Genomic DNA, 13,993 nt, shown 5'->3' on the forward strand with positions numbered 1-13,993 from the left:
AAATTTTACCCAGAATTTTTAATAGTCAAAAGTGATTAGGGCCTCAGTTAATACTCACCCAAAAGGAAGCATCTCCAGCAGCACAGTGCTCCTTAACACCATGTTTTTAACGAAGACACGAGACTAAAGCTCTGAATATTTATGGTCATTAAATATCTCAAAATTTCTGCAAGGACAGAGGTATTAGACCAAGTAGCCTTGTTGAATTCCAGCGTGGATAATTACAATCTGCCCAACTAAATTACTCTGTCATTTCAATAGGAAGCCACTTCCATTTCACTGCTGGGGGTGAAGTGATACCCGCATACAAATTAAAGAACTTTGGGATAAAAGGTATGTTATCAGAGTGGGGGGATTTTATGCAATCTTAAACAAAAGGTTTACAACATATCTCACATGAAGGGAAATTTCAAGGTTTTCTAAGACCTAGATGAGAGAGATAAAATTATTCAGTGTAAGAGGTTTTAATTAAGTTGAGAAGTAAAGACATTTATTCAACAACTCTTAATATTATCAGGATACAACAGGCCTTGAAGGTTTTGACTGGGTACACAGGAAAAACCAATAAAGTCCTGTTATTTACGTTGGTCAAAGAATGCTGTTGAATCCCTTCTAATCGAAGGCCTTGGCTACACTCGGGAATTCACAGCAAGTTCACCCTTTTTCTGGTAGGGAAGGTGGCAGGGGAAAGGGCTGATACACTGATGTACCACCCCCACAGTCAAATGTTCTGCTTGTATTACAAATGAAGTTCCACTGGGATATATGGGGTAGATCAGTTTACACCAGCTGCAAGTTTGATTATAGGACTTTAAAGGCGCCAATTTTTCTGACCTCCCAAACTGGATGATGACCTGAGAAATGAAGGGGGATATACAAAGAAGAAAAGTGAGCCGCACCACTTGTGGCAGGGTCTGCAGCAGATCCTCTAACTTTTGTACAGTGTAGCTAATTATTTAAATAAAAGATTACAAACAATGCTATAAGCCAGCAAAAAGTTATTTTACTACAGCCACAATATGCTTCTTCTTTTCTGACACAAATGGTGAGGATCCCGGCTTGCTGTGTTTACGGCGATTCAGTTCCCTGGAAACAGACAGAAGAAAGAGAAAAGTGAGATTGAGAATGTCAGCAGTAGGTGTGTTCAAGTTCAGAAATACTAGCTTCTTGCTTAGAGTACTACAGCAAGTGTTCCACTGCTCCTAAAAATTAATGTCTTCAGAGTCCAAATCAATTTAGGTGGCTGAAATTTATGAAATTTTTCCCTTTAAAAAGGAATACTGGCCATCTGAAAATCCTTTAAACTGCAAATTTAGAAAAGTTCACATTTTTAAGTTTCAGAGTAACAGCCGTGTTAGTCTGTATCCGCAAAAAGAAGAATAGGAGTACTTGTGGCACCTTAGAGACTAACAAATTTATTAGAGCATAAGCTTTCGTGGACTACAGCCCAAAGTGGGCTGTAGTCCACGAAAGCTTATGCTCTAATAAATTTGTTAGTCTCTAAGGTGCCACAAGTACTCCTATTCTTCTTTTCACATTTTTAAGAATCTTCTTTCTAGAGCATGCACAGCTTTATTTATTTATTTTTAATTGTAAATAGGATTATCTGCAGGGAGCAGATATTTATAGGGGTCTATCAGCTGAGAAGCGTGGCCAAGCCAGAGTGTAACAAACACATTCAGCCCCACCACTTCCCATTTCCTCTCCATGCATGTGCCAGCCAACTTCTCCTCTTTCAATACCATGGCACCAGCCATGCACAGATGCTTTCAGCTCCCCATCCCTTTCTGCTCCCAGGGACCTGTAGAGATGTCCCAGGGAACTGAAAAACTCTCACTGATCTTGAGGCCTAGCACCAACAAGGAGCCAGAAGACTTTCATCCATCCACACCAAGACTAATCCCTCTGATATGACTACACATAAGGCTGAGAGGGGGTGTTGCCTCTCCTTATAACCTTATGTCCTTTCCCACCCTTTCAGAGGACCTGGGAAGGAAACTAGTTCTTGCTACTCCTGGCAGCTTGGTCTGCACTTACCACTCCACAGAGTCCAAAACAACCAGTCTAATAATTGATTTATTCACTTGACCAATGACTATACCAGTCATTCATAAGAGCTGTTTCCTTGTTAGAGGCCTCATGCATTGGTGCCACAGCAATGGGACAGAATATGTTTTACTAGGACAAAATGAAAACAAATAAAGAGTCGTACTTCCGCCGACGAGCTTCTTGCATGATGCGCAGTTCCTTGGCCTGGCTGTAGATGGCTTTGGGCAGGTGACGGTGACGAGCTATGCGTTTGATCTGAGGGTGGTGTTGGAACTTCTCCTTCAACTTTTGGTTGTAATTCATAGCTGCTCTCTCTCGTGGTACAAGCTACAGAAGACACAAGCATGTTATAAACAGCATTGGTTGCAACTACATGAACTTCTCTAAAAGCAAACAAGTTTAGACAGCTTCAGTGGTTTCTTCTGGCCATTTCTCTCTATGCGTTATAAACCTAAAAGCAGAGACTTTAAGACTAGTAAACATTTTTTTAAAGTATTACATTTTGTCACCCCACTGCTCAAATGCAGAATATAGTACCATAATTTTAAGTTTCACAAAAGTTACAACGCACGTTCATTTTTCTAAGAGCAGACTTTATTATGTCACAGAGAAGGGAGAGGGAATGGAAACTGGTGACCTGCCAGTATCTTGCAGAGCAAAGGAATTGCCTTCAACATAGGGGAGAATGTGGAGCATATAACAGCAAACAGGGAAAAAATATTCCTAACTCCCAGCTAGTGATGAGCTTTTCCTATGAAACAAAAAATTCACAGCCTTTTCAGTACTTATCTAATGTAACTAGAGATGCTGTTAAGTGTCTAACTATAGCCTCTCCTTACAGCAGGAATGTTATCTTCACTGGGTTGGGGGCATGCTCCAACCTTACCCAACATCTTCATCCACTTTAATGGAATTAGTCCATTGGGAACTGCAATGTGCACATGAGAACTGTAGGTTTAAACTTGCCCATATTGCACATATGGAGTAATTTTTATTTCTCATTAAGCAGTTGAATTGATGCCTGTACTCTCTATGATGCTAAGGTAATACAAGTGCATTAAAATTACTATGAGCACTTTAATTTTTTGCATTGTGTCTATTTTAAAAATATAACCAAAATGCTGTTAACAGCTTTTTTTTTTTTTTTGGCACTTATTAGAAATGGACTATCCCATCACCTTACAGATGACCTGCAAAAAGGGTGTTTGTTAAATGGGGTTTGTGCCCTTTTATTGCTTATGTTGTACAAGGAAGGTTGGTAAGTGGTTGTTCTGTGTGTATGCTTTTAAACACACAGCTTATTTAGAACTCAAGCATTTGGCCTTCTCTGGTTTTGCTGGAAGTAAATAAAAGTTTTATGTCCTCTGTTCTCCCACATGTTGTGCCTTCCGTGTTCTCTGCCCTCCCTCCAAAAAACAGTTTGACTAAAAACCCTTCTCATTTTTAGGAAGTACTTTTTCCTCCCTAAATATTTCAACTGCTGCTACACCAGTGGGAAATTTTAGAAAAATAAGGATAGTGTAGATAGCTTCTATTGCTCAGCTTTCAATTTGACTCATTTCACTAGTTCTTTAGTGGCTCTTTTATGGTTAAGTGCCGCTCCTGGAGCCCCCCCATACACCACCCCATTCTTCACCTACAAGACTGAAGCTCGGAGCTTTTGCCCTGCGGTGGGGTGGTGGGACCAGGGATTTCTGCCCTGCAGGAAGAGGGGTCTAAGGGAGTAAACATGCATATGGATAATGCTTCTATGTAAAGCTTATTTACAATTTAGCAACATGTTTTCCTTCTGTCAGAGGACAATTCAATAACAGAGTAAATTCACACAGAGTTGTTAAACAGCAATACAAAGTTTTAGCTGCTAAGAGGATAAGTCACATTCGCATTTCATCACAAGCTCTAGAAATCACTCCTAAACCAATGCCATGTCACACATATTACCCAGAACTGCCTATGTGTTCGCCTTATGTCACAGAATGGAAATTTATGATACTGTAGATTGAGAGCACACATCTATTTAGAAAAATCTCAATGTTCTCTTGCTAATGTGGTTTGCTAGATCAAGATACAAGAGGCTGTAAATGCACTTTCCTTTAACTCTCACGCAATCCTTAAATCAAAAGCTTTTGCTTTTTCCATATCTCTTATAGGATAGCAACAGTAAACAGCAACCGTAAGTGCCATCAGGCTTAGAGTTTCTCCTCACACTAATGTTTTACTTTTAAACTTACAGGAATACAAACCACTCCTTACTAAAAAACATTTTAATTGGTCAGTCTCCTGCTCCGTTTTCTGTCTATTCCTTACTTTTATAGGAAAGGGAACAGCACCAGCTATCGGAGAGTTCTGCAGCTTTTACTTCCGTGAGTAATCCTATTAAGGATTCATCATGTATGGGTTGCTGAATCAGAAGTTACCAAATGTCTTAACAATTCCAAGTTTAGCAAAGATCTTCAAAGCCTCAGTGTAGGTTCAGTGTATCCTGTTTTCTACAATTCAAAAAAACCAGACCTTTTCCAAGATATATTTAGAGGAGACTTACTTGTTTTAGTCCATCAATGCTGCCTTTTCCACTTTTCACTTTAAATGCTCGTTTCCTCCAAATCAAACTAAAGGCAGTCCCCTTTTAAATTCCTAGACCTCTACAAGACTAAGGTATGTATGCATTAAAAGTCACTTGAGGTACTCCAGATTATACGTTAATAGGACTCTAAAGTACCTGAATTGTAAGTTGTAGTTTTTATGGTGCCCACGGTGAATGTTTTTTTATGCTACAAAGTCCTATTTTAAAATGTATTTTTATGTAGTTACTGAAGAGAGTTTAACTTCTATTTTGATGTGTCAAAGTGCTAAAATTGTATTTAAAAGGCCAATCTCTCCTGTGGCTCAACAACTAGTTTTAGTTTAACTCCAATCCTTACACAGAATCATGTAGATTTAATTGTCAGTGGAGTGTAGACATGGTATGCCTCTGGCTCCTGCAGAGACTTTGATGTTTCACTGATTTTGCATAATGAGAGCAATGCCAAATGCATTAACAAAACAAAGGAAACATGCATGTCAGAACTGATGAATACTTGGCAGCCACAGTGCTGCAAGTACAACTTTCCAGTCAGACAAACATTCATCAGTCACAAGATACAAAATAAGCAGCGCACTTTTAGTCTAATTTCTACTGCGCCTGAATGGAAAGTAAAAGACTATGCACAAGCCAAAGAAGAATTCTCTAATTACAAAAAAAAATAAACTTAAATTGCTATTAGCAATAATAAAACATCATGATGACCCAGGCCTCCCCAGCATAAGTAAATCTTAATTCAACAAATTACCTCATTTTACAAGGTGCTGATCTATTAGAAATGCAATACTATTTGTATGCATCATTCAATCAAACCCTCCACCTAAGAAAATAGTGCCGCCCAAACACCCCCAGTATTTATTACAAATACTCTGACATTTTTTACAGAATTGAGTTCCACAGCCTAACTGCATGTTGTGTGAAAGACTATTTCCTTTTACTGGTTATAAACTGACCTCCTTTCCGTTTCACTGAGGATCCCATTGTGCTTGTGTTACGAGACAAGAAGAGGAGCTCCCAATCTAACTTCTCTGTACCATTCCTTATATCCCCTCTTATTTTTCTCCTTTCTAAGGTAAACAATCCCAACCTTTCCCATTTTTCTTTATATGAGAGTTTTTTCATGCCTCTAGTCATTCTCAGGCCTGATCCACACTCCACATTCCATTTCAGAATTTAACTTCATCTCTCTGACTTGTATACACATAATACACTAGGATAAAGGGGGAAACATTTTCAAAAGTGTTTAAGTGACTCAGATTCCTAAGTCCCACTGAAAGTCAATGGGATTTATACTTTTTAAGACATTTAGGCACTTTTGAAAATTTCCGCCAGAAGTATGCTCTTATACAATCATAGAAACATAGAGCTGGAAGAGACTTTGACAGGTCATCCAGTCTAGCCTCCTGCACTGAGGCAGGACCAAGTAAACCTAGACCATCCCTGGCAGGTGTCTAACCTCCAATGATGGGGATTCCATCATTACTTGGTACTGTAATTATTCCAGTACTTAATTATCTTTATAGTTAGAAAGTTTTCCCCTAATATCTAACTTATATCTCTCTGGCTTCAGATTAAGCCCATTACTTCTTGTCCTATTTTCAGTGAACAATGGAGAACAATCAGTGACCTCTTTATAAAAGCCCTTAACATATCTGAAAAGGAATAGCAGGTTCCCCCTCAATCTTTTTATCTCAAGATTAAATATGCCCCTTTTTAAATTTTTCCTCATAGGTGGGTTTTTTTTAAACCTTTTATCATTTTTGTTGCTTTCCTCTGGACTCCAGTTTGTCCACATCTTTCTTAAAGTATGGTGCCCAGAACTGGACACACTACTCCAGCTGAGGTCTCACCACTGCCAAGTAGGGCGGAACAATTATCTCCCGTGTCTTGCATATGACTCTGTTAATATACCACAGAATACTAGCCCTTTTTGCTACTGCATCACACTGATGACTTATTCAATTTTTGATACACTATAACTGCTAGATCCTTTTCTGCAATACTATTGCTTAGCCACTTATTCCTCATTTTGTACACGAGCATTTGATTTCCCCTCCTAAGTGTAGTACTTTAGCTTGTCTTTAATTAATGTCATCTTGTTGATTTCAGGCTAATTCTCCAATTTTTCAAGGTTGTTTTGAAATTCTAATCCCATCTTCCAGAGTGCTTGCAAACCTTCCCAGCTTGGTGTCATTTACAAATTTTATAAGCATACTCTCCAGTCCATTATAGAAGTCATTAATGCAAATATTGAAGCATACTACACCCAGGACAGACCCTTGGGGGAAGGTGGGGGGGAATGTGGCACGAGATACATCCTCCCAGTTTGACAGTGAACCATTGATAATTGCTCTTTGAGTACTGTGTTTCCAATTAGTTGTGTGTCCACTTTATGGTATTATTAGGGCCCTACCAAATTCATCCTCCATTTTGGTCAATTTCAGGGTCATAAGATTTTTAAAATAATAAATTTCATGATTTCAGCTATTTAAATCTGAAATTTCACAGTGTTGTAATTGTAGGGGTCCTGACCCAAAAAGGAGTTGGGGGTCACAAGATTATTGTAGGGGAGGTTGTGGTACAGCTAACCTTAATTCAGCTCTGAAGGCAGTGCCGCTGCCAGCGGCACTGCAAAAGTAAGGATGGGATGGGATGGTATTGTATTGCCACCCTTCTGCACTGCTGCCTGCAGGACTGGGCACCCCGTCAGCTGCTGACACTCTCCGGCCGCCCAGCTCTGAAGGCAGCAGGGCAGAAGTAGGGATGACATGGTATGGTATTGCCACCCTTACTTCTGTGCTGCTGCTGGCAGGGCACTGCCTTCAGAGCTGGGCGCTCGGCCAACAGCAGCTGCTCTCTGGCCGCTGAGCTCTGAAGGGAGTGCAGAAGTAAGGGTGGCAATACTACGAGCCCTCTAAAATAACGTTGTGACCCCCTGCAACTCCCTTTTGGGTCAGGACCCCAATTTGAGAAACACTGGTCTCCCCTGTGAAATCTGTATAGTATAGGGTAAAAGCACACAAAACACCAGATTTCACAGTCCGCGATGTGTTTTTCATGGCCGTGAATTTGGTAGGACCCTAGTTATTATATAAAGATATGCATATCTTTATATTCTGTCATTCACTTTTGAATTATTCAGACATATCAACTTCTAGCAGGGGTTTCAAACCCCACATATCCTGTTATTGGGATATATTAATTCAACCAGGCATTCATACTACATGTTTGTACAGCACCCAGCACAAAGTAGCTAGACCATAATTAGATCTGTTGAACACTACAGTGATACAAATTATAAAATAGTAATCAATGTAGCATCCTCAAATTAAATAATACAAATGGTATAGAAAATGGCAGACTGTATACCAAGCTTACAACTTAACTATTTTCAAATAGTTCAGAATACAGTAAAAGCTTTGCTAACCGGCATGTTGGGGGAATGGAGGGTGCCGGTAAGTTAAATTTTTCAGTTAACTAAGAGGGAGGGAGTTTGGGTGTGGAGGGGGGCCCAGGGCTGGGATGTGGGAGAGGGCTGGGGCATGGGAGGGAGTGCGGTGTTCCGGTTCCTGGCCAATAAGAGCTGTGGAGCCAGCGCTTGGGGCAGGGGCAGCACCTCCGCCTAGGAGACAGCAGAGACACGTCGCCACTTGCGGGGAGCCGCCTGAGGTGAGCACTGCCCGGATTTGGCACACCGAGCCCCCTCCCATGCCCAACCCCCTACCTCCTCCCACACCCAAACTCCCTCAGAGCCCATGCCCTGCACCCCCTCCCACACTCCGAACCCCTCATGGCCGTTCTTCCCTCTAGAAGCAGCAGGGACATGTCTCTGCTTCCGGGGAGCCACACGGAGCCAAGTAGGGAGCCTGATGGCCCCGCACCAACCGGACTTCCAATGAAAATTAGAAATGCCGGTTTATAAAGCTTTCCAGTTGGTAAAGTGCTGGATAACACAGCTTTTACTGTACTTAGCGTTAAGTAGCAGTGTTCATTACATGCAAAAGGTATGCTGCCTTTGTCCATAATTTCCAAAAACCAAGTACCCATCCTACTAAACTCAAAGCAGCAGTTCTTAGAATGTAATCCATTCCCACCAGTAGTTAATAAAATGAAACTCCAGGAAGCTGAACCTAAAGATTCTGCAAAACAACCTAACTCCAGATCATGTATTCTGCCTCTGTCCACCTAACAGGGATAATGGAATATTCTACATTCTGCAACAAAAATACCACATCATCATTCCTATCAAATGTTAGTCATTCTATATGTATATCAGTAGGCTCTAGATCAGTAGTTCTCAACCAGGGGTACGTGTACCCCCAGGGCTATGCAGATGTGTTCCGGGGGTACAGTAACCCATCTAGATATTTGCCTGGTTTTACTACAGGCTACATAAAAAGCATTAGTGAATTCAGTACAAACTAATATTTCATACAGACTATGATTTGCCTATACTATTCTATAAACTGTTCTCAAACTGTGGGAAAGTTCGTTTTAATGGGGTCGCCAGGTCCAGCGTTAGACCCACTGGGGCCCAGGGCAGAAAGCCCAAGCCCAGTGACACGGGGCTGAAGCCAAAGCCCAAATTTTTAAGTTAGGTGAAACTTGGGGTATGCAAGACAAAGCAGACTCCTGAAAGGGGTACAGTAGTCTGGAAGGGTTGAGTATCACTGCTTTAGCAACTCATCTGTGTCCACTGTGTGAGAGTGTGCAGAGTAAAGGTGCACATCAAACCTGTTTCTGGGCGGCACCTGTTTTAGAGCCATATGTGGGAATGGAGAAGGTAGATATAGTGCTTTTCTCAGTCAGTATACAGACGATGAATTAAGCAGATGGAGTTCTGGCTCATACTGTGATGCCAGATATGAGAGGGTGCATCTGTATTGTATATGATGAGCAACCAGTGGGATAAACAAATTATTTTTAGCGTGTTATACTGCTGTCCATCACTGCAGTAGCTGAGCCCCTTCCACACTAAATCAGCAGCAACAGAGAAGTACACGGTGGATGTCACATAGTCTCTACAACTAGAGGTGTTTTTGTCTGATACTTACAAAAGATGCTTATGTGGACTTCTACATATAAAAATCCCTATAAATACAGCCAAAACGCAGACCAAAGTGACTACTGCAGCAGCCTGAATAAAGAAAGTGGCCAATCAACATTTTACAGAAATTTAATTTCAATGATAATTTGTTACTATATAAATGTTTATAGGCTACATATATTTTGCCGGTCAGATTATAGTTTAAGATTCCTCCCTTCCTGGCTTTTACAAATGAAAAATGCATTACTGTGAAAAATATCAGACTGACAGCTCTGCAGACTGATATAGAATAAGCAGTAGCAGTGCAAGAATCTCCCAACTACAGTAGTAATATGCCTCCACCAGGACCTGAAGGGACTATTCCAAGGGTACATCTTCACTACCCGCTGGATTGGCAGGTAGTAATCAATCTATCGGGGATCGATTTATCGCATCTAGACGAGACGCGATAAATCGATTCCCCGAACGCGCTCCCTGTTGACTCCGGAACTCCACCAGAGCGCGAGGCGGTAGCGGAGTCAACGGGGGAGCCGCGGCCGTCAATCCCGCGCCGTGAGGACCCGAGGTAAATCGATCTAAGATATTTCAACTTCAGCTATGCTATTCATGTAGCTGAAGTTGCGTATCTTAGATCGATCCCCCCCCCACAGTGTAGACCATTCCCAAGAGAGGGAGAGGGCAATTTCACTCTCCATGCCCATTCAAACCTTGATCTTCTTACTAAGTCTACTCAGGAATGTACAAATTAGCATCGACCGTGATATCAGATTTTGCCCTTTACTGTATTATACAACTTGCACTGAGGTAAATAAAAAGTCTGTCTAGTTATGCTGGTATAAACCCCTAACAGACATGCTTAAATCAGTTTTAAGTCACACTTAAAACAGATTAGTTTATTACACTGAACAGAATTACATACATCTTTATTAAGGTTTTGCATAGACTAACTAGACAGATATTCAGTTACACCAGAGTAAGTTGTTCAGTATATAAGGATCTATCCCACTATAAACTATAAAAAATAGCACCAACTTATTTCACACAGATCACAGACCAGTTTTTGGCAAATAATGACACTGCACTCTAATGGACATAGGTCATGTCAGAACGTGTATGCAGTGTTGTTGTAGCCATGCTGGCTCCATGATATTAACGAGACAAGGTGGGTCAGGTAATATCTTTTATTGGACCAACTTCTGTTGGAGAGAGACACACAGAATTTGGTCTTTTGTCACTACTGCTCAGGGCTGAATTCATACCTGCATCATAGATGTGAAAGGCTCAAATCCTGTTCAGACTGGTACAAGCTGAATAGTATACTTCAATAAAATACGACAAAAATACTTTACAGGGCAAAAATGCATGATTCTAATAATATAAACAATGGAGGGAGCAGTAAAGGTTGCAATGAGTGAAATATGTGCCCATACCGAGTATGCCGATTTGCATATTATCTCATTTTTCAAAAGAAAAATTCAATTAAGCTTTCCTTTTAGAAAGTTCTGAATTTTTAGAAGTTTATTTTTAATTTTGAAAAAATACTGTTTCATTTCTTAATCTGTCTTGAGATAACTGGTGAAGCTAGCACAAAATCTTACCACGCCCAGTTTTTCAGAAGCATTAGCTTTCCACAGACGAATGTTCATCTCATCTGAGCCACACAGAATATACTTGTTGTCAGAGGTCCACTTGACAGTGATGACATGCTGCATTCGCTTTGTATGATATACCTCTCTAAAAGAAGCCAAAAGAAACATTAGAAAATGTGTTATAGTTACCTTCCTGATCATTGCTACCTTTCAAATATCAGGACGTTCTCACCTTAAAGTCTGAATATTTGTTCTGCAATAACCATAACTGATTAAAATGGTTTTGTTTACAAGGGAATAGTCTCCAAACTGATACATGGCAAGTTCTCCAATTAAATTCTGCCTAGAATATACTGACAAAACATTGTCTAGATAAGACTTAAAACAAAAACAAAAAAAACCCTCATCTTTTCCATAGCATCTAACTAGCAGAAGAATTGCTCTCAGATTACCAAAGTCAGTCATACAGACATACACTAAACTACAAATCCTAGACAGCTATTTCTTTATAAATTTCACTCACAATATTTATTAGTAATAATGTCCTGAGTAAGCATTACAGATATGGGAATTGTAGAGCTAAACTTAGTCTGTCTGGCACCAATACTGTGAATGAGTGAGAAGATGTTTGAAACCTAAGAGTATTAATATTAATTTGGAGATGTGTCAGTTACTATTCACTGCAATTTTCCTCCTTTACCCCCAGAAAAATAGCCTCCTCCTTTGTCAGTCAATGAGGAATTTGCAAACCATATGAGAAAACAGCTTAAAATAAAATTGTTTCAGCACACACTGGGGAGTGACAAACAGGTGAAGGATTTAGAACTGTAATGTTGCTTTTAAACCAATAACTAATACTTTCTGTAGACAGATAACAGATCAACCTTTTGTTCAACAATGCTAACAATATTTGAAAAATAAATTTGCACTGACCTTCAGAAATGCTTCATTTTTGTATTCAACAAACTATAGATTTTTTCAGCTAAATTATGAGTGAATGCTTCTAAATGTTATATTTAAATCACTATTTAAAACAAACTCCTATTTGGATTTCATTCAATATTTACCAAGCGAACAAGTGGATCAATAACATTCACATAAAGCAATAACTTGGTTTCAGCTACATAAATAATTAAACAAACATTTACCATGTCTTACATATTTACCAATGTTCTAAAGTTTAGAACATTTTTAGTTTAATCAAACTTCATGTTTTAACCTTTAAACTTTAATTTTTGTATTATTTAAATCTATATTAGATCAATAAACCAGATAGAAAATAGTTTTAACAGATAATCAGCATGTATAGTGCCTTTTACACAAACATGGGAGGGCCGAATGACCTCAGTGGACTTTAGATCAGGCCCAAAATACATTACAGTGGTGGCCAAGTATCATTATTGCTATTTTAGAGTTGGCAAAATAAAGGCTTATGTACACTTGAAAATTAATTCAGACTAAGTTAGGGTATGATTTAAAAGCACAATAGCTATTCCTGACCAATTCCATTTGTGCACACTCTTATTCCAAAGGAAAAGTGCCTTTTTTCCCCCTCCTGTTTAGCTTAATCCACTGGGCTAAACTAAATAAGACCAAGGCCTTGGCTACACTTGCGAGTTGCAGCGCTGTAAAGCCACCCCCAGCGCTGTAACTCACTCCCCGTCCACACTGGCAAGGCATTTGCAGCACTGTATCTCCGTGGTTGCAGCGCTGCATGTACTCCACCTCTCTGAGAGGAATAGTGAGTGCAGCACTGCCACTGCAGCGCTGCGGCGCTAGTGTGGCCGCCCAATGCGCTGTGAATGGCCTCCAGAATTATTCAGCAGTATCCCACAATGCCTGTTCTAGCCACTCTGGTCATCAGTTCAAACTCTACTGCCCTGGCCGCAGGTAACCAACCATGTGACCGATCCTTTACATTCCCCAGGAATTTTAAAAATCCCCTTCCTGTTTGCTCGGCCCGGCGTGGTGTGGAGTGCGATCAGTGAATCTTTCCAGGTGACCATGCCTCCACGTGCCAAGCGAGCCCCAGCATGGAGCAATGGCCAGTTGCTGGACCTCATCAGTGTTTGGGGGAGGAAGCTGTACAGTCCCAGCTGCGCTCCAGCCGTAGGAATTACGATACCTTCGGGAAGGTATCAAAGGACATGATGGAAAGGGGCCATGACCGGGACGCCGGGCAGTGCAGGATTAAAGTGAAGGAGCTGCGGAGTGCCTACCGCAAAGCCCACAACGCAAACGGCCGCTCGGGTGCTCCCCCCGCCACCTGCCAATTCTAAAAAGAGCTGGATGCAATACTTGGGGTTAACCCCACCTCCACTCCGAGCACCACCATGGACACTTCAGAGCCGATGTGGGTGGGGGGGAGGGGGAGAAAGAGGAGGAGGAAAACGGGAGTGATGGTGGTGGGCCTGATGGAGACACCCCGGAATCCCTGGAGCCATGCAGCCAGGAGCTCTTCTTGAGCCAGGAGGAAGGTAGCCAGTCGCAGCGGCCAGTACTTGGTGGAGGACAAACAGAAGAGCAGGTTCCCGGTAAGCGGTTTTTTTTTTCCGGGAAGGAATTTTTTCAGTGCGGGCTCTTTGGGAGAAGAGGGTTAGGCATGCATGCCTAGATGCAGAATAGTGCATTGATGTGGTTTATCACATTGTGGTAATCGGCCTCGGTAATCTCCTCGAATACCTCATCCAGAACGTGTGCAACGCGCTTGCGCAGGTTTATTGGGAG

At 41.0% G+C, this 13,993-nt stretch overlaps 1 protein-coding gene across 2 annotated transcripts in view; it reads right to left on the minus strand.

Annotated features, from left to right (window-relative positions):
* Positions 1–983: 983 nt before the first annotated feature.
* DCAF13 (DDB1 and CUL4 associated factor 13) overlaps positions 984–13,993 on the minus strand; it is a 43,525-nt gene continuing 30,515 nt past the window's right edge. For both annotated transcript variants that reach the window (XM_054019348.1, XM_054019349.1), the window contains exons 9-11: positions 11,276–11,411; positions 2,213–2,376; positions 984–1,086 (exon numbers count right to left, since the gene is read on the minus strand). In XM_054019348.1, the coding sequence (XP_053875323.1) occupies positions 999–1,086; positions 2,213–2,376; positions 11,276–11,411 (388 nt within the window). In that variant the 3' untranslated portion in view covers positions 984–998. The remainder of the gene's footprint in view (positions 1,087–2,212; positions 2,377–11,275; positions 11,412–13,993) is intronic.

The sequence above is a fragment of the Malaclemys terrapin genome, chromosome 2 (assembly GCF_027887155.1).
Source record: "Malaclemys terrapin pileata isolate rMalTer1 chromosome 2, rMalTer1.hap1, whole genome shotgun sequence".
NCBI lineage: Eukaryota > Metazoa > Chordata > Testudines > Emydidae > Malaclemys > Malaclemys terrapin.